This window comes from Lampetra fluviatilis, chromosome 42, assembly GCF_964198595.1.
Source record: "Lampetra fluviatilis chromosome 42, kcLamFluv1.1, whole genome shotgun sequence".
In the NCBI taxonomy this organism is placed as follows: Eukaryota; Metazoa; Chordata; class Hyperoartia; order Petromyzontiformes; family Petromyzontidae; genus Lampetra; species Lampetra fluviatilis.
The window spans coordinates 10,676,167-10,701,167 of NC_136316.1; the positions used below are offsets into that span (position 1 = coordinate 10,676,167).

General features: G+C 51.9%; 1 protein-coding gene across 9 annotated transcripts in view; it reads left to right on the forward strand.

Moving 5' to 3' along the window:
• LOC144946718 (putative tyrosine carboxypeptidase MATCAP2) overlaps positions 1-24,661 on the forward strand; it is a 52,091-nt gene extending 27,430 nt beyond the window's left edge. For all 9 annotated transcript variants that reach the window (XM_078875844.1, XM_078875840.1, XM_078875841.1 and 6 more), the window contains 3 exons: positions 5,727-6,032; positions 22,820-22,917; positions 23,559-24,661. In XM_078875844.1, coding sequence (XP_078731970.1) covers positions 5,727-6,032; positions 22,820-22,917; positions 23,559-23,723 — 569 coding nt within the window. In that variant the 3' untranslated portion in view covers positions 23,724-24,661. The remainder of the gene's footprint in view (positions 1-5,726; positions 6,033-22,819; positions 22,918-23,558) is intronic.
• Positions 24,662-25,001: the final 340 nt, after the last annotated feature.

Consider the following 25,001-nt stretch of genomic DNA (forward strand, 5'->3'; position numbering starts at 1 on the left):
CACGTGGGGGGAGATGTTATAGCGGGGAGACAGGAAGACATCTGGGTCAGTCGGGGGAGTGAAGAGTGGAGAACACGTTGGGTGGTCGCCGTGCCTCAGCCTGGTGGCTGAGGGGCTCATGACGGCGCCAGCCAGCGGGGTGGAAGAGAGAGTTGGGGATAGAGACAGAGAGTGGCGAGATCGCCACAGAGGCAACGCAGGGCTGAGGTTGGAGAGTGGCGAGATCGCCACACACGGTAAGACTCGGCACCGCCAGCCAGCGGTGACCGAGCACGGAGGAACGGGGAGCAGCGGTGGAGCTGCTGTGAGAGCAGCCGGAGGGCTGCACAAGGGGGACCTGCAGCGGAGCTGCAGGAGCGCGAAAGGCTACGGGAGTGAAGGCAGAGGTCGAGCTGCCAAGCGGGGGAGCCTCTGAGCGAGGGCCGTGTGGGACAAGTGTAAGAACCCAAATAAAGGACAACGGAGACAGACCCAGGATCGAGTCCTTTATTACACTACTATACAGTCGCTAGATGTAGCAGGTACCACCACAGTCGGTATGCACTGCTGTAATCATAGCAGGTACCACCACAGTCAGTATTCACTGCTGTAATCATAGCAGGTATCACCGCACGGGACTAGGCCTCACCATGCCACTCTGTCAGGTGAGTACTTTGTGCTATAGAGTCGATAAATACTGCTATAGAGTAAGCATGTACTACTGTAGTGATAGCAGGTACCACCACAGTCGCTATGCACTGCTGTAATCATAGCAGGTACTACCACTGTCAGTATGCACTGCTGTAATAATAGCAGGTACCACAGTCAGTATGCACTGCTTTAATCATAGCAGGTACCACCACAGTATGCACTGCTGCAGTGAAAGCAGGTATCACCACAGTATGGACTGCTGTAATCATAGGTACCACCACAGTCAGTATGCACTGCTGTAATCATAGCAGGTACCATCACAGTATGCACTGCTGTAATCATAGCAGGTACCACCACAGTAGTTTCAAGTTTCATTTATTTGGTATAGCCCTGTGAGCCATGTGGCTCTTGAGCCGGGGGCAGCCGCAACAAACAAAATATGAACACAGAACATGCCAAAGCGAGAACGCGCAACAGCAACATCATAGAATAAACCAGAAAATATTCCTAAAAAACGTATTCAAACGCTGTGTGCAAAAATCACAATGTGGTGCAAGCCAACAACAACAACCATAAGACAATTTAGATGAACCATATGTTCTTGAATTACCAAAATAAAGCTATAAAAACAATTTAAAAACAGTAATCATAGGAACTGTGATTAAAAATTTAAGAATAAACGATATACATAACACGTACGACAAAACCTGCAGCGATAGCTGGCAGCACGACACTCCCAGTGTATGATGTGTGAGTGAGTCGGCGGCAGCGTGAGTGAGTGTATGATGTGCGAGTCAGCGTATGATGAGTGAGTCAGTGGATGATGTGTGAGCGAGTCAGCGGCAGTGTGAGTTAGTGTATGATGTGCGAGTGCCAGCGCACGATGAGTGAACCTGTGTATGATGAGTGAATGGGTCGGCCCCCCCCCCCCCTGGCTTCATCGCCCCCCCCCCCCCGGCTCCGTCGCCCCATTCCCCCCCGGCTCCGTCGGCCACCTCCCTGGCTCCGTCGCCCCCCCCCCCCGGCTCCGTCGGTTGTTGTGTTATAGTATCGATTATATTCCAATAATGCATAGATACACTATTGCTTTTATCTAAGTGCAACAGCCTTAGAGATTCTGAAATGTAAGACAATTCACCCCTGTTGTGTTGTATTCTCTCTATGAATAATAATTCGCTAGCTTTGTGTAGTATTTGATTAGCTTTAACAGACTTTATGTGATGTATTATTTTAACTGCGTTTGGTATTACCTTCGAATCTCTGCACCTTTTGAGGAACGCCAGTGACGATATTAATTTCATCCGCTGGATGCAGAGCTTCTCCAATTTTCTACTTTTGAGAAAAGTATCCTCCCCATAGAGGTTAGTCAATTTAACACGTAGGGTTTCGCGACCAATATTATTCATAATAGTTTTTAAATCATTGCAGGTACCACCACAGTCAATATGCACTGCTATAATCATAGCAGGTATCACCACAGTATGCACTGATGTAATCATAGCAGGTACCACCACAGTCAGTATGCACTGCTGTAATCATAGCAGGTACCACCACAGTAGTTTCAAGTTTCATTTATTAGGTATAGCCCTGTGAGCCATGCGGCTCTTGAGCCGGGGGCAGCCGCAACAAACAAAATATGAACACAGAACATGCCAAAGCGAGAACGCGCAACAGAAACATCATAGAATAAACCAGAAAATATTCCTTAAAAACGTATTCAAACGCTGTGTGCAAAAATCACAATGTGGTGCAAGCCAACAACAACAACCATAAGACAATTTAGATGAACCATATGTTTTTGAATTACCAAAATAAAGCTATAAAAACAATTTAACAACAGTAATCATTTGAACTGTGATTAAAAATTTAAGAATAAACGATATACATAACACGTACGACAAAACCTGCAGCGATAGCTGGCAGCACGACACTCCCAGTGTATGATGTGTGAGTGAGTCGGCGGCAGCGTGAGTGAGTGTATGATGTGCGAGTCAGCGTATGATGAGTGAGTCAGTGGATGATGTGTGAGCGAGTCAGCGGCAGTGTGAGTTAGTGTATGATGTGCGAGTGCCAGCACACGATGAGTGAACCTGTGTATGATGAGTGAATGGGTCGGCCCCCCCCCCCCCTGGCTTCATCGCCCCCCCCCCCCGGCTCCGTCGCCCCATTCCCCCCCGGCTCCGTCGGCCACCTCCCTGGCTCCGTCGCCCCCCCCCGGCTCCGTCGGTTGTTGTGTTATAGTATCGATTATATTCCAATAATGCATAGATACACTATTGCTTTTATCTAAGTGCAACAGCCTTAGAGATTCTGAAATGTAAGACAATTCACCCCTGTTGTGTTGTATTCTCTCTATGAATAATAATTCGCTAGCTTTGTGTAGTATTTGATTAGCTTTAACAGACTTTATGTGATGTATTATTTTAACTGCGTTTGGTATTACCTTCGAATCTCTGCACCTTTTGAGGAACGCCAGTGACGATATTAATTTCATCCGCTGGATGCAGAGCTTCTCCAATTTTCTACTTTTGAGAAAAGTATCCTCCCCATAGAGGTTAGTCAATTTAACACGTAGGGTTTCGCGACCAATATTATTCATAATAGTTTTTAAATCATAGCAGGTACCACCACAGTCAATATGCACTGCTATAATCATAGCAGGTATCACCACAGTATGCACTGATGTAATCATAGCAGGTACCACCACAGTCAGTATGCACTGCTGTAATCATAGCAGGTACCACCACAGTAGTTTCAAGTTTCATTTATTAGGTATAGCCCTGTGAGCCATGCGGCTCTTGAGCCGGGGGCAGCCGCAACAAACAAAATATGAACACAGAACATGCCAAAGCGAGAACGCGCAACAGAAACATCATAGAATAAACCAGAAAATATTCCTTAAAAACGTATTCAAACGCTGTGTGCAAAAATCACAATGTGGTGCAAGCCAACAACAACAACCATAAGACAATTTAGATGAACCATATGTTTTTGAATTACCAAAATAAAGCTATAAAAACAATTTAACAACAGTAATCATTTGAACTGTGATAAAAAATTTAAGAATAAACGATATACATAACACGTACGACAAAACCTGCAGCGATAGCTGGCAGCACGACACTCCCAGTGTATGATGTGTGAGTGAGTCGGCGGCAGCGTGAGTGAGTGTATGATGTGCGAGTCAGCGTATGATGAGTGAGTCAGTGGATGATGTGTGAGCGAGTCAGCGGCAGTGTGAGTTAGTGTATGATGTGCGAGTGCCAGCGCACGATGAGTGAACCTGTGTATGATGAGTGAATGGGTCGGCCCCACCCCTGGCTTCATCGCCCCCCCCCCCGGCTCTGTCGGCCCCCCCTCGGCTCCGTCGCCCCACCCCCCCCGGCTCCGTCGGCCCCTTCCCTGGCTCCGTCGCCCCCCCCCGGCTCCGTCGGGTGTTGTGTTATAGTATCGATTATATTCCAATAATGCATAGATACACTATTGCTTATATCCAAGTGCAACAGCCTTAGAGATTCTGAAATGTAAGACAATTCACCCCTGTTGTGTTGTATTCTCTCTATGAATAATAATTCGCTAGCTTTGTGTAGTATTTGATTAGCTTTAACAGACTTTATGTGATGTATTATTTTAACTGCGTTTGGTATTACCTTCGAATCTCTGCACCTTTTGAGGAACGCCAGTGACGATATTAATTTCATCCGCTTGATGCAGAGCTTCTCCAATTTTCTAGTTTTGAGAAAAGTATCCTCCCCATAGAGGTTAGTCAATTTAACACGTAGGTTTTCGCGACCAATATTATTCATAATAGTTTTTAAATCATAGCAGGTACCACCACAGTCAATATGCACTGATGTAATCATAGCAGGTACCACCACAGTATGCACTGCTGCAGTGAAAGCAGGTAGCACCACAGTATGCACTGCTGTAATCATAGCAGGTACCACCACAGTCAATATGCACTGCTGTTACATTTTTAAGAGTAGTTTTGAAATATTTTTAAGACCCGGGCAACGCCGGGTACTTCCTGCTAGTACTTTATATATGTCGAATGCGCAGCCGTGCCGAATTATCCACAATTACGAATGATCAAATACCGAAATAACAAGGTTTTACTGTATACTAATGATTCGTTTTGACATCCAGAGAAAGAGGTAAACCACCAGAGATTCAATTTTAGAAATACATTTTTGCAAATCATTTTTTACATGTTTTTATTGTAACGCAACACGAGCCTGTTACAATACGCCATTCGAAAAACGGGGGGAGAGGGGGGACAGGCAACCCGAGTTCGGCGCAACAGGGCCCTCCCTATGAAGGGGAAGAATTTGGCTCACTGCCCCACCCAAGTGAGGAGTTATATGGGGGAGGGGAAAGGTGGAAGGGTAGAAGGAGACACGCACATGTGTGACCTCGAGATGAACACCCCACCGAATAATGCTCCGTTCCTGCCCATTCCCAGCCGAGAGGCGCAGCCCTTCCCATACATCCATCCTTACCTCCTGACCTTTCGCAACTTATTTTCATCAAATGTTTTCTGGGTTGGGCTCCTTGGCAAACCTCAGTAAACAAATTAAACCTCCTTGTAAAACCCACCTTAAATCCACCTCATGAGAGCCAAAATTTTTACCTCCAAGTTTAACTCTTTTGCTGAACCCCATCTTTAAATCCCTCATTAAACCGCTTTGGTGTACTCCCTCATTAAATCTTGTCTTTAGACTTTCCAGAAAATCTTATTTGTTGAACATTCTCAAACCCCCTCAATTGAAAGTATATTTTGTTTAACTAGGTGAGTACTCAAGATTCCAGGATGAAACTCAATTGCAATAGTGACTTGGAGCATTGGTCTGCCTGTAGAAGACGACGATTGCTATGTTTAATCTCAATTGAGTAATTTGCAAACAACTTTTCGACTTTGGCAAAATGGCATCATGAAACCGGCACACATTGGCCTCCTCTTGCAGAAGGACAATCGGAGGACCTTTAACGTTCCGCAACAGGTGTTAACAAGGCGCCACTGCTTGCCTGCGTCGCGTCGACATTTAACACCCGTCGCTGCATCCCCCCTCCATTGGCGCGCGCGACCCTCGCCCTAGGCACACACTTCCTGCGGGGGCTGAATGGCGCCCGCCAGCCGTGGGGACGCCCAAGCGGGCGGCGCCGCTTTGCGCTGCGCCCGGCGAATCCCACTGAGGAGGGGCTGGCGAGCGTGCACAGTGTGTTGCACCGCCGTGACCCGCTGCTGTGGCGCGCCGCGCTGCTCTATTACGCTGTGAGCCGTGCCGCCCACCTCTCCTTCTCCGCGCTCTTCGCGGAGCTCGGCCGCTTCGTGCGTGACCCATCCACACGATGGGAGTATTGCCTCCGCGCGAAGCGCGGCCAGGAGGACACCTCCGTCCCGGGTGAGCATTGGCATCGTGTTAAAGTCGAGCGTGTGAGACGCGACGAATCAGGGTGCACTGGTGGCGCAGCGGTTAGTGCGTTGACTGATGAACTCGTGTGCATATTGTGTAGGGCGGTGGCAATGGTGGTTATTTTGCACTGTGCTGTGAATGTGGTGACCTGAGTTAGATTACTGGCTATGGCGAACAGTGGTATTTACATATTGATTTAAAGCTTTCGTGACTGCAGGAATTCATACTCTGTGGGTCTTTCGGTAAAGTCACGTAGATAGAAATATAATAGATCACGACGTTTCGATCACAACACAGGCATTCGTCTTCATGTGAGAGAGAGAAAGCTACTGAAACAAGGTCTTATATAGGCCTGAGATGGGAGTCCCCTCAGGGTAAGAGGGTGGGGCTAGAGATGGTCTCTTTGAGGCTGTGGAAGTGGCCATTGTATTGTGAGAGATTAGCATGTCAATGATGCATCGGTGACAGAGCGAGTAGGACATCCAGCCTGTCAATACAAAGACATCCAACCTAGTAATGCAACTCCGAGAGTCAGCTAACATCGGCAGGAAGGATGGAAACATCAGAGCCAGTTATGACTTAAACTGGTTAATAACGTCCTTCCAATTGTAGTATTCTTGAATGAGGCAGAGACTTCGTAGAGGCCACACGCTTTTATTCCAATAACACTAGTCCTCCGGACTCACTGGGGGAACAGCCCAACCACACAACCTAGGGAGGTACAGCCTCCGGCTCTCTTCTCCTTACTCCCCTTCCCTAGCCTACAGCTACCCAGTTACTCTCCTTCCCTAGCCTATAGCTACTCAGCCCACTCAGTCCCAGCGGGGCGGCATCCTCGAGGCTTGGGGGTCCAGGATCTCCGGCCGCACCTCCTTCAGCTTCTCCTGAGATTGACCCCCTCCGCTCTCCGGGAGCCGTCTTATATCTCCTCCCTCTGAGGGGCGGGGGTGTCTCAGGGCCCTGGCTCTCGCCAGCCCCCTCCCCTCAGAGCGGTTCCAACCACCTCTCGTCCCTGCCGGTCCGGACCGGTCCAGACCAGTACGTACCTCTCCCCTAGCTTGTGTGACCTGTGTGACCTGTGTCAACCTTGGTGTCAACCTTGACCACGACATCACCCCCCCCTACACAGCACGCAGCCGTCCCGGCTGCATCACTATCCACATCCCAACCCTAACTCGCGAACCAGGAATTCTGAACACGACAAGAACAATGCGTGAGCCTCAACACAACAGTAACAACAACAGAACAGCAACCACAACCGTCCCCAATAATTTACCCCAACCCCCCTGTACACAAGAACACCGCGGACACACCACACCAACGAACAAGGTGACTCGAACACCCAGGCTCCGCGAGGAGGCAGTGTGTCTGCGACAGGTCTCAGGAAAACCTGAGACCCTTCGAACGAGTCCGTGTGGCGGGTCCATCGCCAGAGGCCAGCGTTCCTTGCGGAGGGTCAGGAGGGCCCAAATGACGGGCGTCCGGCACGTCCCGAGGCCCCGGGGACAAAGCCCGCGAGCCGTCTTCCTGCTGGACAGGCGGCCGGCTCGCTTCCCGCTCCTCCGGTGAGGCCACCCTAGGTGGACTCACACCTGCAGCATCCGAAAGAGTGGCAGGGGGTGTCGGAACAACAAGGGGGTCGCGAGGCCCTTCCCCCAACCTGCCGGACACGTCACGCGGCCGGCCCCTGCGAGATGAAGATGTGTGAGTGCGTGGTGTGACATAGGGCTTCAGGCGCGAGGGGTGCACGTACCAAGAACGCCGTCCGCACGCGACCCTAACACACTGGTCCCGAACGACCCGAATAATGTCGACCGGCCCCCGCCAGGGCCGCAGCAATTTCGATGACGTTGACAGCGGCACCTGCGGGCAGTGCAGCCACGCCTTATCCCCTACCGCCCATTTATACCCCGTAACCCGGCGATCATACAGACGCTCATTGGCCCGTTGCCTTGCCCTGGAATTTTCCTGCGCGGCCACCCTCGCCTCGACCAACTTCCGAATATTGAACTGAGCGTGTTCGGACAGTTTCGAGCGAGACGCCGCCGACTGGACCCGCAATTGCACCTCCATGGGGGGGTCGACATCCCTGCCGTACATTAAGTAGAAGGGCGAATAGCCCGTGGCCGCGTGAGGCGCCAACCTATATGCGGCCAGAACTCCGGGAATCCTCAGGTCCCAATCCAACTGTGTGTCGTCTACCTGATGACACAACATAGAGGTAATGGTCCGGTGTAGACGTTCGACCATACCATCGGTCTGCGGGTGGTAGGGGGAAGTCCGGACCTTCTGCGTGCACAAAAGGTCACAAACCTCCCGCAGAAGATTGGACGAAAAGTTCTTTCCCTGGTCGGTTAGCAGCCGTTCCGGGGCGCCCTTATCCAGGACGTAGCCCTGGAGAAACGCCTCCGCAATGGCTGCCGCCGACTGGTTGGGGAGGGGCCAGGCCATAGGCCAACGGGTGAAATATTCAACCCCAACCAGCAGGTACTTATTACCCCGAGCGGTGACAGGGAAGGGACCCAGAATGTCAAGGGCCACCAGCTCGTTAACCCGGGACACCTGAATGGACTGAAGGGGTGGGCAAGCCGCCCTAGCCGGGTGTTTCCGCCGCGCACACTGCGTGCAACTATTCAAAAGGTCGGCGACATCGCGCGCCATTCCCGGCCAAAAAAAATCCAATTGCAGTGTAGCGAGCGTTTTGTGAATACCCAAATGCAGGATGCGTTCGTGCGCCGCCCACACGGCCCTGCCCCGCAGAGCGGTGGGGACGACGATTTTGTAACGCCCCGAGCTGGCGTCCCATGACATGAGGAGACCCTCCCGCAAGCTGACAGTACCTACCTTTCCCTGACAATCTCCCCCTCTCTCCGCACGACGGCGTAACCTGAGGAGGGAATTGTCTTCCATCTGGAACCGTCCCCATTCGTCCAGAGGCAGATCGAGGAGCGAGTCGCGAGCGACCAACACCTGTGAGTCCCCCTCGGTGACAGGTTCCCCATCGACCACCCCTGCTGCCGCCGCCAAGGGGGAAGCCGGAGCGGTACTCGTGGCCGATTTGCATCTCCCCGAACCCATAAAACACGCGCACCCATCACCCGGAGGGAGGCGTGACAAGCCATCCGCGTTTGAATGTTGTGTCCCCTTCCGGTACACCACCGTGAACGTGTAGTCCTGTAGGACCTCAAGCCAACGTGACAGCTGGCCGGACGGCTGGTCTATTTTCAACGCATACTGTAGCGCGGCGTGATCTGAACGAACCGTAAAATGCCTACCGTATAGGTACGGTCGATATTGTTGAACAAACACGACAATCGCGAGCAGTTCACGGCGGGTGACGCAATAACGTTGTTCTGCCGGAGACAGGACTCTACTGCCGTAGGCAACGACCCGTTCGACCCCGTTGACCACCTGCGAAAGCACCGCGCCGATGCCGGTATTGCTGGCATCGGTGTCCAGGATGAAGGGCAATGTGAAATCGGGATAGCATAAGGGAGGAGCTCGGACAAGGGCATCGCGAAGCGCCCTGAACGCCCTGTCTTCCTCTTCCCCCCAATGGAATTTAGCCCCCTTAGCCGTCAGAGCATGAAGGGGTTTGGCGATCGTCGCAAACCCCTCAACAAACCGGCGGTAATAGGACGCAAAGCCTATAAAGCTGCGGACTTCCCCCACAGACGTGGGCGTGGGCCACGTTCTTACACAGTCAGTTTTAGCAGGATCGGTGGCTATACCCGTAGAACTGACAACGTGGCCGAGGTACCGCACCGATTCACGCAACAGAAAACATTTCTGAGGCTTAAATTTAAGGTTAGCCGATCGCACTCTGAGAAATACAGCCCGCAGTCTGTCCAGATGTTCCTCAAACGTACGGCTGAAAATAATCACGTCGTCCAGATATATAAGACAAGAGTCCCACTGCAGGCCAGCGAGGACCAGTTCCATCAATCTCTGGAACGTCGCTGGAGCTGAGTGCAATCCCATGGGCAACCGATTGAACTGATAAAGGCCCTGTGGCGTACGAAACGCGGTCTTAGGTTTGGAAGCGTCATCCAAGGGCAGTTGCCAAAACCCCGACAAAAGGTCCAAGGTTGAAAAATACCGTGCCCCCGCCAAGGCATCGAGCGACTCGTCCATGCGAGGGAGCGGATACGCGTCCGCCAGCGAAACCTTGTTAAGCTTCCGAAAATCCACACAAAACCTCAAACTGCCATCATGTTTTTTAACAAGCACAATCGGCGCACCCCATGGGCTGTTGGAGGGAGCCACAATGTCAGCGGCAAGCATGTCATTCACTGCCAACCGGACATGTTCCTTCTCTGCCGGACTCAATCGGAACGGATTTTGCCGAATGGGAGCGGAATCTCCCGTATCAATGTGGTGTTTCAATAGATTAGTGCACCCAACATCGAATTTGTGTTTGCTAAAAACATCGGGAAATTCACGAAGCAACATGCGCAGCTTTAATCTTTGTGACTCTGAAAGATTTTCAGCCCCTGAACAGAGAGAATCCATCCATGCCTCATCGACACCCACCTGCGTCCCGAACGCCGGTGCCTCACCGACATGAGCCGCGACGGAGTCAGTGTGCAGCGGCAGCGACGCATGTGCAATGACAGCCCCTCGGTGCACGACCTTCGTCCGCAACCCCGCATTCAGCACCTGAATGAAGGGCTGTCCATCTCTAGGCACAAGCGTTTGTGCACCCACCAGGTCCAACCCTCGCTCGGTCGTATTGGAAGGAGACAACAAAACCCCCGACGTAGCGTCTGCCTCCAGTGGTTTGCGTAACTGAAGCGGTATTAGCATCTGCGCACCCGGCGGAATCCGCACGGTTTCAGACGCCATAGCCGGAACAGTCGTGCAAGCTGTGCGCAGCCGGTTTGGTGAGGGCAGAAACGCCATCCGGCGGCCCGAAGGAAGCTCGATGCAGCCTTTGTCAATTAAAATTTTGATGGGCATCCTCCCCAAGAAGTCCGTACCCAACAAACAGGGAACGGCCAAGGCATCGGAAACCAAAACGGGACCAGATAATTTAATGTCGCCAATACAAATTTGTGCAGTTATTTGGCCAATAATCCCCAGGGAACCCCCATTCGCCGCAAAGCAAGGGACGGAGAACGGGGTGAGTGCCTGACATCTCTTTGGTAACACGTTGTATATGAGGTCTGAAATTATAGTAGCCGAAGCTCCCGTATCGACCAGCAATCGAAATTGAATTCCCTCAATATCCCCGAGAATAACCGACGAGCCCGTCGCCGCGGCCACGACCCTGTGGGCCAACTCGGACCACTGAACAGCGCGAAGTGGCCCCCGAACATCAGCCGCGTTCCGCTCCCCCCCCCTCAACGCAACGCGATTTAGTGGCGCGCCGATTGGCGGTGTATGCGGTGTATGAGATGCGGGCAGGGACCGTGTGCGTGAGGTGTCGCGACATGCCTGGGGTTCTTGTGGAGCGGCCGGTGGACGGGCGGACGATGGTGGACGACCCGGAGCTCGGCGCCGGGGTGCTGGGCAACCCGATGCCAGGTGACCCAGCTGGCCACAGTTGTAGCACGTGACGCGAGCCCACGCCCGCGGGGATCCGTGTCTCCTCCGGGTTTCCCCTTGGCGAGGCCGGTCGGCCCCCCTCCAACTGGCGGCCCGCTGCGACGCGAAGGCCTGGGTATCCGGGACCTCGTCAACTCTTGCAGCGGCGCACGCCGCCACCTGCCCATCCCGCTGGAGGAGCAACTCTGTGTGTAAGTAATGTGCCGCCCCCAGCGAGGAAAGGTTAGCTTCATCTTTGACGTGGACGGCAATCCTCAGTTCCCGAGCCAGCAGCAGCAACTTCTCAAGCACTATGGAGTCCAGGCCCACATCGTCCATTCGAGGATAGGCCGCTTGAGCCAACGCCATCAGTGCACTCTGATAGGCGAGGGGTGTCTCGTCCGCCTCCCTCCTCCGACTGGCGAAACGATGTCTTGTTTCGGATGGAGGTCCATACACTAAGGCCATCCGATTGAGGGCCTCCTGCAAGGTGGAGCGCTCCCTCCGTGGAATAAGGAGGAACGTGGCCAAGGCCACGTCGTCCAAGGCGGAAGGCAGGGCTCGGAGAGCGATGTCGGCAGACCACCCAGCCGTCTCGGCATTTGCCACGAAACGGCGTGAAAAAGCAGCCCAGTCCCCCCCCTTTGCCGCGAAAACCTGCAGCGAAGGCAAGCGCTGTTGCAGCGCCGGGATGTAGTCCCCCCTTGAAGACAGCAGCGTCCCAAGTGCAGTATTTGAAGCATCTTCCGGCGGCAAAATATCCGACCAAATCGGCGGGCACCTACCCGAAAACTCTGCTTCTCCCGATGTAAGGCCGCCGATGCCGGATGTGACGCGAGTCACCTGTGCCCCATGACCTCCTGGGCGGGTGACGTCATTTCCCCCGGAAGCGGTGACCCCCCCGGCGGAAGTGACGTCATCTCCGGCGGCCGCATTCCCAGCGGAAGTGACGTTTCCCCCTCCGGAGGCGATGTCAAAATTTTGCGCGGGAATGGCGCGTTTCTCGGCGGGAACCCGTCCCATCCTCCGGCCTGGTTCTCCACCCGGTGCTCCCGCTCCCCCCAGCGTGAGCTCGTCGAGGATGGAGGCAGCGGCATGGAGGAGATCGGCCAGCCGGGCATGGGCCGACTGGATCGCCCATCCCGACGTCGGCGGACTCCTGGAGGGCCCCGGAGAACCCGAGCCCGCCCCTGCAGACCCGTCCCCCGGAAATGGCGCTCCCGACTCCGGCTCAGCGTCGCCCTCGACGTCCTTCTCCTGGCCCCTGGTGAGCGCTTTCTGTCTTGTTTCCATGTTGGCGAGGTTCGTTGGCCGCTTCTAACACCAGTTGTAGTATTCTTGAATGAGGCAGAGACTTCGTAGAGGCCACACGCTTTTATTCCAATAACACTAGTCCTCCGGACTCACTGGGGGAACAGCCCAACCACACAACCTAGGGAGGTACAGCCTCCGGCTCTCTTCTCCTTACTCCCCTTCCCTAGCCTACAGCTACCCAGTTACTCTCCTTCCCTAGCCTATAGCTACTCAGCCCACTCAGTCCCAGCGGGGCGGCATCCTCGAGGCTTGGGGGTCCAGGATCTCCGGCCGCACCTCCTTCAGCTTCTCCTGAGATTGACCCCCTCCGCTCTCCGGGAGCCGTCTTATATCTCCTCCCTCTGAGGGGCGGGGGTGTCTCGGGGCCCTGGCTCTCGCCAGCCCCCTCCCCTCAGAGCGGTTCCAACCACCTCTCGTCCCTGCCGGTCCGGACCGGTCCAGACCAGTACGTACCTCTCCCCTAGCTTGTGTGACCTGTGTGACCTGTGTCAACCTTGGTGTCAACCTTGACCACGACACAATCATTGCTCAGTTTGTACCCATCTTCTCGGTTGAAATTGTGTCTGTGTTTATATATCTGGATGGCTTCATGAACAAATCTTTGATGATAGCCAGTGGGTTTGCAGAGTACCTTCGTCTTGGAAATTTTTATTTCATGTGAGCTCACAGCATTAAAACAATGATCAGCCACGGCCGAGGTATTGGTCCTACCGTGTTTCAGATCTGTTCACGAACATGGTCCGAGACAGGTACATAAAATTTGTGATCTGATCCCATCTGTGAAGGATGTGATCCCTGACATGCAATACCCCGGTGTCTACAAACCTACAAACTAAGCTGTGTCTGCGGCAGTAGTTACATTGGGGAAACTAAACATCATTGTTTTAACGCTGTGGGCTCACATGAAATTGATTTTTCCAAGACGAAGGTACTCTGCAAAACCACTGGCTATCATTAAAGATTTGTTCATGAAGCCATCCAGATATATAAACACAGACACAACTTCAACTGAGAAGATGGGTACAAATTGAGCAATCATTGGAAGGACGTGATTAACCATATGTTTCCATCCTTCCTGCCGATGTTAGCTGACTCTCTTGAGTTGCATTACTAGGTTGGATGTCTTTGTATTGACAGGCTTGGATGTCCTACTCGCTCTGTCACCGATGCATCATTGACATGCTAATCTCTCACAATACTTTGGCCACTTCCACAGCCTCAGGGAGACCATCTCTAGCCCCGCCCTCTTACCCTGAGGGACTCCCATCTCAGGCCTATATAAGACCTTGTTTCAGTAGCTTTTTCTCTCCCACCTGAAGATGATTGTCTGTGTTGCGATCGAACGTCGTGATCTATTATTTTTCAATCTACGTGACTTTACCGAAAGACCCAAAGAGTATAGTGGTATTTACCATCTGAACTGATCCTGAGCACCCCTTTCACCAACCTGCACCGACCTGCGTGGTGAAGTAACCCTTATTACTGACATGGTGTGCAGAGACCTTCATCCAGCAGTGGGTTGACACAGGCCTGAAATTTAAACTCCATGAATTGTTACATGTGTAGTGTCAGTGATTCGGAGACAAGGTTTGTAGGAGGCACCTTCTCTATTCTTAACATTCACGGTCTCGTCCACACACTCTCCACAGTTTGCTTAGCCTACCCTGTACACAACACCAGCCATCTAACACTGACGGCGCTGACTGAGATAGCCAACAACTAACCTTTCAACGCAATATCTCGTGAAGACGGCAGCGACGACGAGACGAGTCCACTCCCAGAACCTGAAGCCTCGAGCTCCCACTCTCGGCTCCTTTTATCCTAGCAGCGCGGCCTGGCTCCACCCTGACCGTGCCTCCCTTCTCAAAGCCACTAGTAGGTTCCAGGGGCCTCCAGATGGGGTCATCCGTGTCCACCACAGTTGCCGCCGTTGTCCACCAGCCGGAGCTATTACACTACACATGTGTAGTGACTAACTCGGAGACAGTAAGACTTGAAGGCACTTCTTTTATTTAACGAACACCATCGGCGATAATACACACCCTACATGGGTACACACTATTACTGTTGCTAGCCTATACAAAACACTAACCGTCTAATACTGACGGTGCTGAATGGAGACAGCCAACAACTAGCTAGCAGCGCAATATTGAGTGAAGACAGCAGCGGCGATGGCGACGAGACAACAGCGACGATGGTGACGACGAGATGGTAACGACGACTATCTTGAACAGCATGACGGGGATCCTACTTCCAGCAACAGCCACGAGGTCCCTCACAGGGGCCCTTCTTATACTCTCAGCGTGGCCTCGCTCCGTCCCGGCCACGCTCCCTATCTGGGACCTGCTAGCGGGTTCTGGAGGCTTCCCGATGGGCCCCCCTCTGTGACCTTTCCCCTAGATGTCCCCCACTCGTGTCTATCGAGGCCTGCTGACGTGGGTATTGGCATACACCGCAGTTACCCTTTTTTGCCAGCAGCCAGCGCTATGCCACTACACATGTATACAGTCATTTCTCATTTAACGTGGTAGATGCGTTCCTGAAAAGCGCCTGGTCAAATGAAAAGCGAGTTAAGGGAAATACATTTTTCCATAAATAATATAACGATAAAGTTTCATGAGATACATTTGACACACACAGATGACAGGACAAATAACAGAGTATGCTTCCGCATTACTGTATCATTCCGCGTACTGTATCATACCACTCAGCTGCAAAGCTCAAGAAACTTTGTGCATACTGCGTTATCACAGGATGCAATCCGCGTTGTGAAAAAAGTGTTCCCTAATGGCAAAACCGCCTTACAGTATTTCCTTTTTAAATCCTTCATATTAAGTTCACTTGCTTGCTTGCTTGCGCGCTTACGACCGTGCAAATCTTTCGGTCGTTTTTTAAACCACTTCCCGTGATCCAATCGTGCTGACATTTTGCACACAGACTCGTTGTGCGTGACAATTTATTTGGCCGTACCGCACCTTTACTTTCCACCAAAGCGGGGAGCATGCAGGGAGGTTTAATGCCCCATATATTGTTGACCTTGCTTTCTTACGGTGGGTGAGGAACAATGTGAGAGAGACATTGTTCTTCCATACCAAGAAAACACCATCGCACGATTTCCTGACACTAACAGAGCATACAATGCCCTACAATAACACATTTTCCTGTCGCAAGGCCAAGATGGATACCACGTCAAGATTCCTCCAATTAAATTACAAAGCTGCAGGACAAAGACATCCTCACAAAACTGTCTCCTCTAAAAAAACTTATATTCCTTCGTGATCATAGACAGAGGAGGAAACCACATATTATGGTGCGCCAACCTCTTTCACCAGTATGTTGTTGATGAGTATGCCAACATTGAGAGTGAGCGCTCATCTCTGGGACGCCATCAATGCCAAAGGAGATGCAAACGGTCACAATGTGGGCTGATCGTCACAAAAATACTGAGCATGGTGGATTTCAAACAACGCTCAGGCCTGCCTCCCTACTGCCCTCTTTGCAAGATCTTCCACGCCCACTTTAATGTGAAATTCTGCTATTCTAGAAAAAGCCATTAAATATTTTTGCCAATACATCAATAAAGGCTCTGACATGGCTGTCTTTGCCTTACAAAACAGAGGGGCAAAGTGTGCATGAGCTCAAACTTTTTTCCAAGGAACATACATCAGCAACAATAAGTCCATTTGCATAATTATTGGCTTTCCCATCCATGACCGTTCCCCCACAGTCGTCCATTTGGCACTTCATCTCCAAAATGGTCAACGCATCTACGTCACCAAAGGAAATGCCCAACAACAGGCCCTGGCTCCACAAGATACCACCCTTATGGCGTTTTTTGTTTTGTGCCCAAGTGACCCATTTGCTGCCAATCTGCTCTCCATTAAGTTCCCTCCTACTATACATGGACTGCTCAAAAAAATGGAAGCATCGTGCTGCTGACGGTGAATCTGATGCCTTAGGATGAGCCTACGCAGTTCATCCCAACAATGAGCAGTGCTATTTTCTCCCAATACTTCTCCATATTGCCAAAGGGCACAAATCTTTCCAAGACCTCTAAACAATGGAAGGAGTTGTCTGTCAAACATACAGGGAAGCTTGCAATCTTCGTGCAATTCTTGCGCATGATCACCAAAGATGTTATCAACCACGCAAAAAAGACTTAATCACAAATTTTTTGGACCATCTTATCTGACAGGCACTATTTTACTGTACTTTACCGAGTGTTAACATCCTCAGTTATTTTAACAGTACTCTCTTCATTGTTCAGCCAGCATTGGTATAAACATGGGCATTTTCGTTCTTTTGTCTATCATGTGTATCAGACCCCCCCTCCCCCTCTCTCTCCATTGTGTTGGCGTGTGCAGTAATTGGCCTCTTGCGCACAAGCGCTTCCACGTCCGTCGCCCACCCTTTTGGCCTCGCCCCCCCCGCCCCCCCCCTCCCTCCCGATACGTTCCATTCATTGGCTACCATAGTCTGATGAGCTCCCCCTAAGTTTGTACCCATCATCATTTTCGTTCTTTTGTCTATCATGTGTATTAGACCTCCCCTCCTCCTCTCTGCCCATTGTGTTGGCGGGTGCAGTGGCTGGCCGCTTGCGCACAATCGCTCCATTGTGTTGGCGTGTGCAGTAATTGGCCGCTTGCGCACAAGCGCTTCCACGTCCATCGCCCACCCTTTTGGCCTCGCCCCCCCCTCTCTCCCGATACGTTCCTTTCATTGGCTACCATAGTCTGATGAGCTCCCCCCTCCCTCTCCCTCCCCCCTCAACTCGCTTTTAAGGGATTACATCTTGAATCATTGCCTCACTTGATACAGCTAATCTGGCTGTGACGGTCCCACCTGATGACGGAGACTTGTGTTGCCTCCGAAACGTCATGATTTTTGTTTTTATTTTATTTTACTTTCTACGTGACTTTACCGAAAAAAAACCTAAGAAGATGATCACCATCTTCATAAAGCTATGACAGAAGCTTCTGTTGGTCAGTCCCCTTTCCAACTGACATTGCTCTTCTGCATAAATCTTCAAGTTTGCAGCCCATCTAACCCCATGGGACTCTGGCAAAAATACAAAGAGGGCATGAGTGAGGAGATCCTTAACGGAGCTGAATGAGAAAATACAAACCTCGACGTCAACTTTTCTGATGTCATCTTCAAACAGGCCCTCATCCTCCTTCAGGACAAACTGCACTCCATTGGTGGAAAATACCTCCCGTCTATGGGACTACCAACACCCTACAGGGACAACCTGCATGTCCTTGCTTAAGAGATCCTACGTTAAATATGCTATCATGCTTTACAGCTTCTTAAATGTATTTAGAAAAATTAATCAAAGCTGATGGATGCACAAATAGAAGCCTACACGGAAATCTTGGAAGACATTGAGACTACAAATCTAGTCTTCTTTTTCCTTGATGCACCTGCCAGTACTGGGAAGACCTTTGTTCTCAAAGAGAACATTGCTCTAGCTGTGCATCATCGGGGATTGCTGTGTAAGTCTATGAGTGTGTGTGAGTCCAAGTGTGCGAGTCAGTCCATGTGTGTGTGTCAGTCGCTGTGTGTGTGTTAGTCCGGCAAAACAACCTCCTACCTCCTCGCGGTGCCGGACGGGCAACACTGTCGTGGGCAGTGCTGTGGGGGGAGGGCCAATGCCCATTGGCCTCTCCCCTCATGGCGTCTGTGACCACCACAGTGGCTAAACGGGGGCTCTGGATGGGTGCGAGGGGCTGGTAACCCCTCCACCTTCAATTAATTACCACGAAACCACGAATTAAACATAAACCTGTAACTAATAAGCTTGTGCCGGAGGCCCCGGGGGGTAAGGCTTTTATGATGTCTCCTGGCCAAACCCCATTTGGCGGAGCCAGGAGATTGAATCTTCACCCTCGGGGCTCCTCCAGAAACAACGAAAAACCATTGCGGATGGCCACGTGGAATGTTCGAACGCTCACTGCGGAGGAGAGGCTGCCACTCCTTTGTCGGGAGCTGGACCGGTACCGCCTGGATCTCTGTGGCATTCAGGAGGTCCGGTGGACCGGTTCTGGCTCCTGCCACCATGAGGGGTGGACAGTCCTCTACTCGGGGCAGGAGACTGCCAAACAACAGGGTGTGGCTCTTCTGAACAAAAGAATGAAGGGGGCGTGGGAGCGTGGCGGTGAGGTGTGGGAAGCTGTAAGCCCCAGGATACTTTGGGCTCGCCTTCCCATCAACCGGAGGCGAGGAGTGGTGGTCGTGGTTACTTATGCCCCCACCGAAGACGAACATCCGTGGAGGGATGCAGGCAAAGCCGATGAGTCAGACGCTTTCTATGACCTCCTGTCACAGGTGCTGGCTAAAGTGGCCACTCGGGACAGAGTCATCTTGTTGGGTGACTTCAATGCCCGAGTTGGTCATGATGCTGGCACCTGGTCTGGAGTGATTGGAAGGCATGGGCCAGATCAGCTCAATAACAACGGTAGGAGGCTGCTAGATTTTTGTGCAGCCCATTGGCTTGTAATTACCAACACGCTCTACCGGCATCAGCGCATCCACACAACATCATGGATGCATGCCGGGTCCAAGCAAGAACATCTTCTGGACTACATAGTGACGGACCAGCGGATGCGAGCCCATGTCCTTGACACCAGGACCTACCGTGGAGCTGATCTGCCCTCTGACCATCGACTAGTCATCTGTAAGATGCGCCTGCCATTCTTCCACTCCAGTGGTGGGTGTACAGCCAGGATCCCATTTCAACCAAAAGTGGCCTGGTCTCAGTTAGCTGATGAAAGTTGCAAGCGAGAATTTCATCATCGCTTGCAGCTGGGGTTGGCATCATCCCCCACTCCACCTGATATCGAGGGTAAATGGGCGAGGTTTAAGACTGTGACTCATGCAGCTGCAATGTCTGCTTTGGGTACGCGGTCCAGACCTCCCCAGAAACCCTGGCTGACAGAGGAGGTGTTCAGGTTAATTGAGAAAAAGCGACAGGCCCACTCTCATCGGCTACAGCATCCCACGTCAGAGAATGAGGAGGTTTACCGCAGCCTTCGCTCGGAGGTTTGGAGAGCTGTAAGGCGCTGCAAGGATGGGTGGTGGTCGCGGGTTGCTGAGGAGATGGAATCTGCCTCGGTGGTCCGCGATCACAAATCACTATTTAACTCCATCAAAAAAGTAACCTGCAGCGCCACACCTATTACCATCATTAGGGGAAAAAATGGTGATCCAATCTCCGACCCCCAGGAACAGGTTTGCAGATTTGCTGAGCATGTCTGTGAGGTCCTGGGGGAGGGAAAATCTCTCAGCCAGGAAAACATCATGGCACAAAGTGGGGATAACCCTGCTGAGGCTGCGATGCCTCAAATATTGGAGGAGGTCACCCCCTGTGAGTGGCTGGCTGAGGTGCCATCTGTTGAGGAAGTACTGAAGGCGATCCGGAGTCTGAGACCAGGAAAGGCACCGGGCAGAGATGATCTCCCAAGCGAAATGCTGAGGGAGGGTGGCGCTTGTGCACAGACTGCCCTATATGACATCATAACAACATTCTGGACCGCTCGACGGGTATCACAGGACTGGAAGGATGCCCTGGTGGTCCCCCTCTTTAAGAAGGGGGACCGCACAGACTGTAACAACTACAGGGGCATCTCACTCCTCAGTGTGCCGGGAAAGGTCCTGGCAAGGATTATTCAACATCGCCTTGCTAGGCACGCTGAGGAGAGGCTTGCGGAACCCCAATGCGGTTTCAGGAAAGGGCGGTCCTGTACAGATGCCATATTTTCTGTCTGTCTGCTACAGCAGAGGTGTAGGGAATTCCAACAAGACCTACATCTCTGCTTTATTGACCTGGTCAAGGCCTATGATACCATCAGTAGGCCTGGGCTCTGGGTTGTTCTTCGTGCTTTCGGAGTCCCTGACCCTCTGCTCACGATCATTAAGGACCTTCATGATGGTGAGCGGGCCCGGGTAAAACTACGTGGCCGGGAGTCGGAGCCTTTCCCTGTACACCTTGGGGTGCGACAGGGATGTCCTCTGGCTCCCACATTATTTAACATCTATTTCAACTGCGTAGTTCGTGAAGCCTTCAATAGCTGTACCGGGGGAATTTCCATTTGGTACAGATATAATGGGAGGCTGATCGACGCCCGGGTGTGATCAAGGGATGGCTCCCTATTGGTCAACCACGTTATGTATGCCGATGATTTGGTAATAGCTGCTCATTCAGAAGAGGAGTTGGAGACGCTGCTGCTGAGACTGGAGCGTGCCACTAAGAGGTGGGGCCTTACCATCAGTCCCACCAAAACTAAGCACCTGCCTGGGTATTTTGTACCATCGGACACTCCACCCCCTCAACTCCCAATCGGTGATGGGGCAGTTGTGGAGAGAGTGGAGAGTTTCCCATACCTGGGCAGTGTGCTTATGACCGGCTCCAGTTTATCAGCAGAGGTCTCACTCCGAATCAGTCGAGCGGCATTATATTTTCATCGGTTGCGTAACGCTGTGTGGAAGCTACCTGGTCTGTCGCTCCGCACGAAGCTTCAGGTCTTCTCGGCCACGGTCATTCCCTCCCTTCTCTACGCTTGCGAAACGTGGACCCCCCTAATGGAGCATCTTCACCGGTTGGAAACATTTAGGCTGGCCTGCCTACGATCCATACTGGGTTTAACCAGGCTGGATTGTGTGAGGAGCTCACAAATCCTTGAAAGATCTGGGCAAAGTCCCATCGGTGAGCTCCTCCGGCAGGCAAGGCTGCGTTGGCTAGGTCATGTAGCCCGCATGCCCAGCTACCGCATGCCTAAACAGCTTTTGTTCGGCCGGATCGAGGGGGCTAAACGGGCGCGGCACGGGCTAGAGAAGCGATGGAGTGATGTGGTACGGGAGGACGTGGAGCCGATGACTGGTACCAGCGGTGTCAAGATCGGCCTCAGTGGAGGAGGCTCGTGAAGGACGCTACTGGGCAGTTGGAAGCAGTCGCCCTCCAACAACAACGGAGGGCGGAGGAGCGACGCTCACAACAACGAGCGGAGCGCCGGGTGGCTAAAGCACAGCAAGTTGGTATGGTAGGGGGCACAGGTGGTGCATCAGCCAGTCATCTCGGTCATCTCGGTCAGTCGACCCGTGGCACCTGCTGGGTCTGCCCCGTGACCTCCTGCCAGCGGGCGTTCGACACTTCACGTGGCCTCAAGGTGCACTTGGCCTGGCACAAGCGTCGTGGTGACGTCACCGCCACTTAGTGGCGAATGGCGGTTGTTGTTGTTGTTGTTGTGTTAGTCGATGTGTGTGTGTGTGTTAGTCGATGTGTGTGTATGGCTCCATGTGAGTATGTAAGTCACTGTGTGTGTATCTACGTATGTCTGTCAATGTGTGTGTGAGTCCATATGTGTGTGTGTTAGTCCATATGTGTGTGTAAGTCGATGTGTGTGCGTGGGTCCATGTGTGTGTAAGTCCATATGTGTGCTTAGGTCGATGTGTGTGTGAGAGTCTACGTATGTGTGTGTGTGTGAGTCGCTGTATGTGTGTACGTCGATTTGTGTGTGTAACTCCATGTGTGTGTATATAAAATGGATGTCTGTGTGTGCGAGTCCATATCTGTGTGTAAGTCGATGTGTTTGTGTGTGTGGGTCGATGTCTGTGTGGGTCTAAGTCAATGTGTGTCTTTTTCACCCGGCAACGCCGGGTACTTCCCGCTAGTAGTTTCTAAATTAACTTACCTTAAATTATCTCATCACTTTCTCTCGATGCAGTGATGTAGAGTTCCAAATACGATTTGCAGATAGCCAAAGTAGCAGATAGCAAGTACGTGAAAAACGAGGGAAAACTGTCCAGCGAAAACGGGTTATGTGAACACCACGCGTTAAGCAACGACTTCATTGTATCCGTAGGTAGCGAGTATGCGGCTTCCGCGATGGTCACGCGGTTGGGCTAATGCCGGGTGGCACGACCGTGTTTTCGGGCTCCAGGCTGCTTCAACAAAGACCAGGTTTACCTGACGGGCGTCCTCGCCATCCTGCGCCACCGCCGCTCCATTGACTTCCAGATGCTCTACACCCTGGGCAAGGCGAGTTCATGCTCGTCAATGCAAGCGTGCATGGTTATCGATACGTACACACACATGCACACACGAGCCCATGTGCTCACACGTATGCATGCACGCACACAAGGATACACATAAGTGTACGTATATGTGCACACACGTACATGCTCGTGCACATGCAAAGGTTTGATGTCAATGTTATGACCAAACACCAGATAATCTGGTGGGTCTTACTGGTGATGGAAAGAAGAGTAATGCTAATATAATTAAACAATGTAAACTGAGAAAATGTTGATGTCATGGTCTTGTAGCATTAGCATTAGTGTTGTGTTGGCCTGGTATTGATGCACAGTGTGTCGTGGTAGTGCTGGATGGTCAAGAGCAATGATTCAAAACTCGTCCTATGCCCAGGGTTTTTTTTTCAATTCATCTGCAAATTAAACCACGACGTACTTTGTGCACATGACGATTGGCAATCATGTAAAGCTGTTCCCTGGGAGGTCACGAGGGCTGGCATTTAGAAACATTGCTCCAGAGGCAGTGCTCGATGTTCCATTGGTTTATGAGTGACTCTTGGTAGTCAAGCACTGAAGCTATATTTCTCGGCCCTCCGAACTCTCCCTTGCACCGTCACCACTGAGCCGACTCCGGGCCCCCTCTGGCAGGTCTCCATCGAGGACGTGGAGCGGCTGCGTCCGCTGGCCACAGCAGAGAAGACGCGGCTGCCGCACTTCCTACGTAACCCCGAGAGCTACCAGCGTGAGCTCGACCGGATCATATCTGCTAACGGACTGTCGGACTCGGAGCTGCTTGAGCTCATGCCAGACTGAGCGACAGGGCAGCACCGCCAAGAGGACCACTGGGCATTCCGTTTGCGAGCTTCCACGGATGCGGGCCACAGAGTGATGGCTGTGGGATCCGCGCAAAACTAGAGCCGGACAGCTGTCATTATGTCCAGTCAGCATTAACTCAAAAACGCTATTCACCACAGATGCGGCATTTGAACGTTTATTGAGATCTGCCCGGGGGTTGCAACGGCTTGGTGGAGTCCACCAAGCTGTGCGCAGAGTCAATGGATTCACTCCCGCTACAGCCGCCTTTTTATTTGTACAAGAATCTCCTCAAAACCTCAGTTGTTGTAAAGTGAATGTTGAAGACTAAATATAATTATTTACAGCCCCTTTGTCAATCCACTACGACATGAAGCCCTCCACACACTGTGTCAGTCATGGAGGTTGTTTGACCATACTTTTTTACGTTGATGAGTGTAAGTTGGTGAAAAGGGAGCTCAGAACTGTTTCAGATATCACCATCGCTTCAGTTCAGCTGTGTTAGTGTGGAGTGGTGGTGCAGTGGTTTTCTGTATTGCACCATAATCCCGCTGGCTGAGTTCAATTCCAAGCCTCTCGAGAGAGAGGGCGGTTGGGAGAGAGGAGTATAAAAAGGGCAGCTCTCCCAGCGTGAGTCAGTCCGCACTCACCTCAAGACCCGAAGACATCTAGATAGCGCCCTGGCACTTCCGACCCCCAGCCCTTGTCAGGGCCAGGTCCGAACGGCCCAGTGGCGGCACCCGTTACCCTGACAAGGTCGGGTGAGCATAGCCTCCCCTAGGTCCCTTAGCGAAGGAATTCCCGATAGCAGAGAATAGTGTGAGGGCACACTAAGTGTGAGGACGTATCCTCGAGGCTATCGGGTGGGAGAGGCCGATACCTCTCCGTGTTAGGGACGCTCTTAGTCGTTAGAGCGAATAAACGGTGTTGCCTACAAAGGGAAGTCTGCCTATTTTGTCAACACTACATATACAGTACAGTACATCATATGGAGTGAAGTTGTGGGTGTGAACAATGTATATGCTGTATAGCATACTACTAGGCGAGGTAGTTAACATCTCGCCACCGCGGTGCCTCACACTGACTCACCAACCCACACACTAACTCACCCACTCAACCTCCCATATTCCCTCACCCATCCACCCACCCACTAACTCAATCACCCGCCCAACCATGCACCCACTCACTACCTCACCCACCCACTAAATCTCTAACCCATTCACTCACTCACCCACCCATTGAATCTATAACCCACCAAATCACTCATCCTCTCACCAA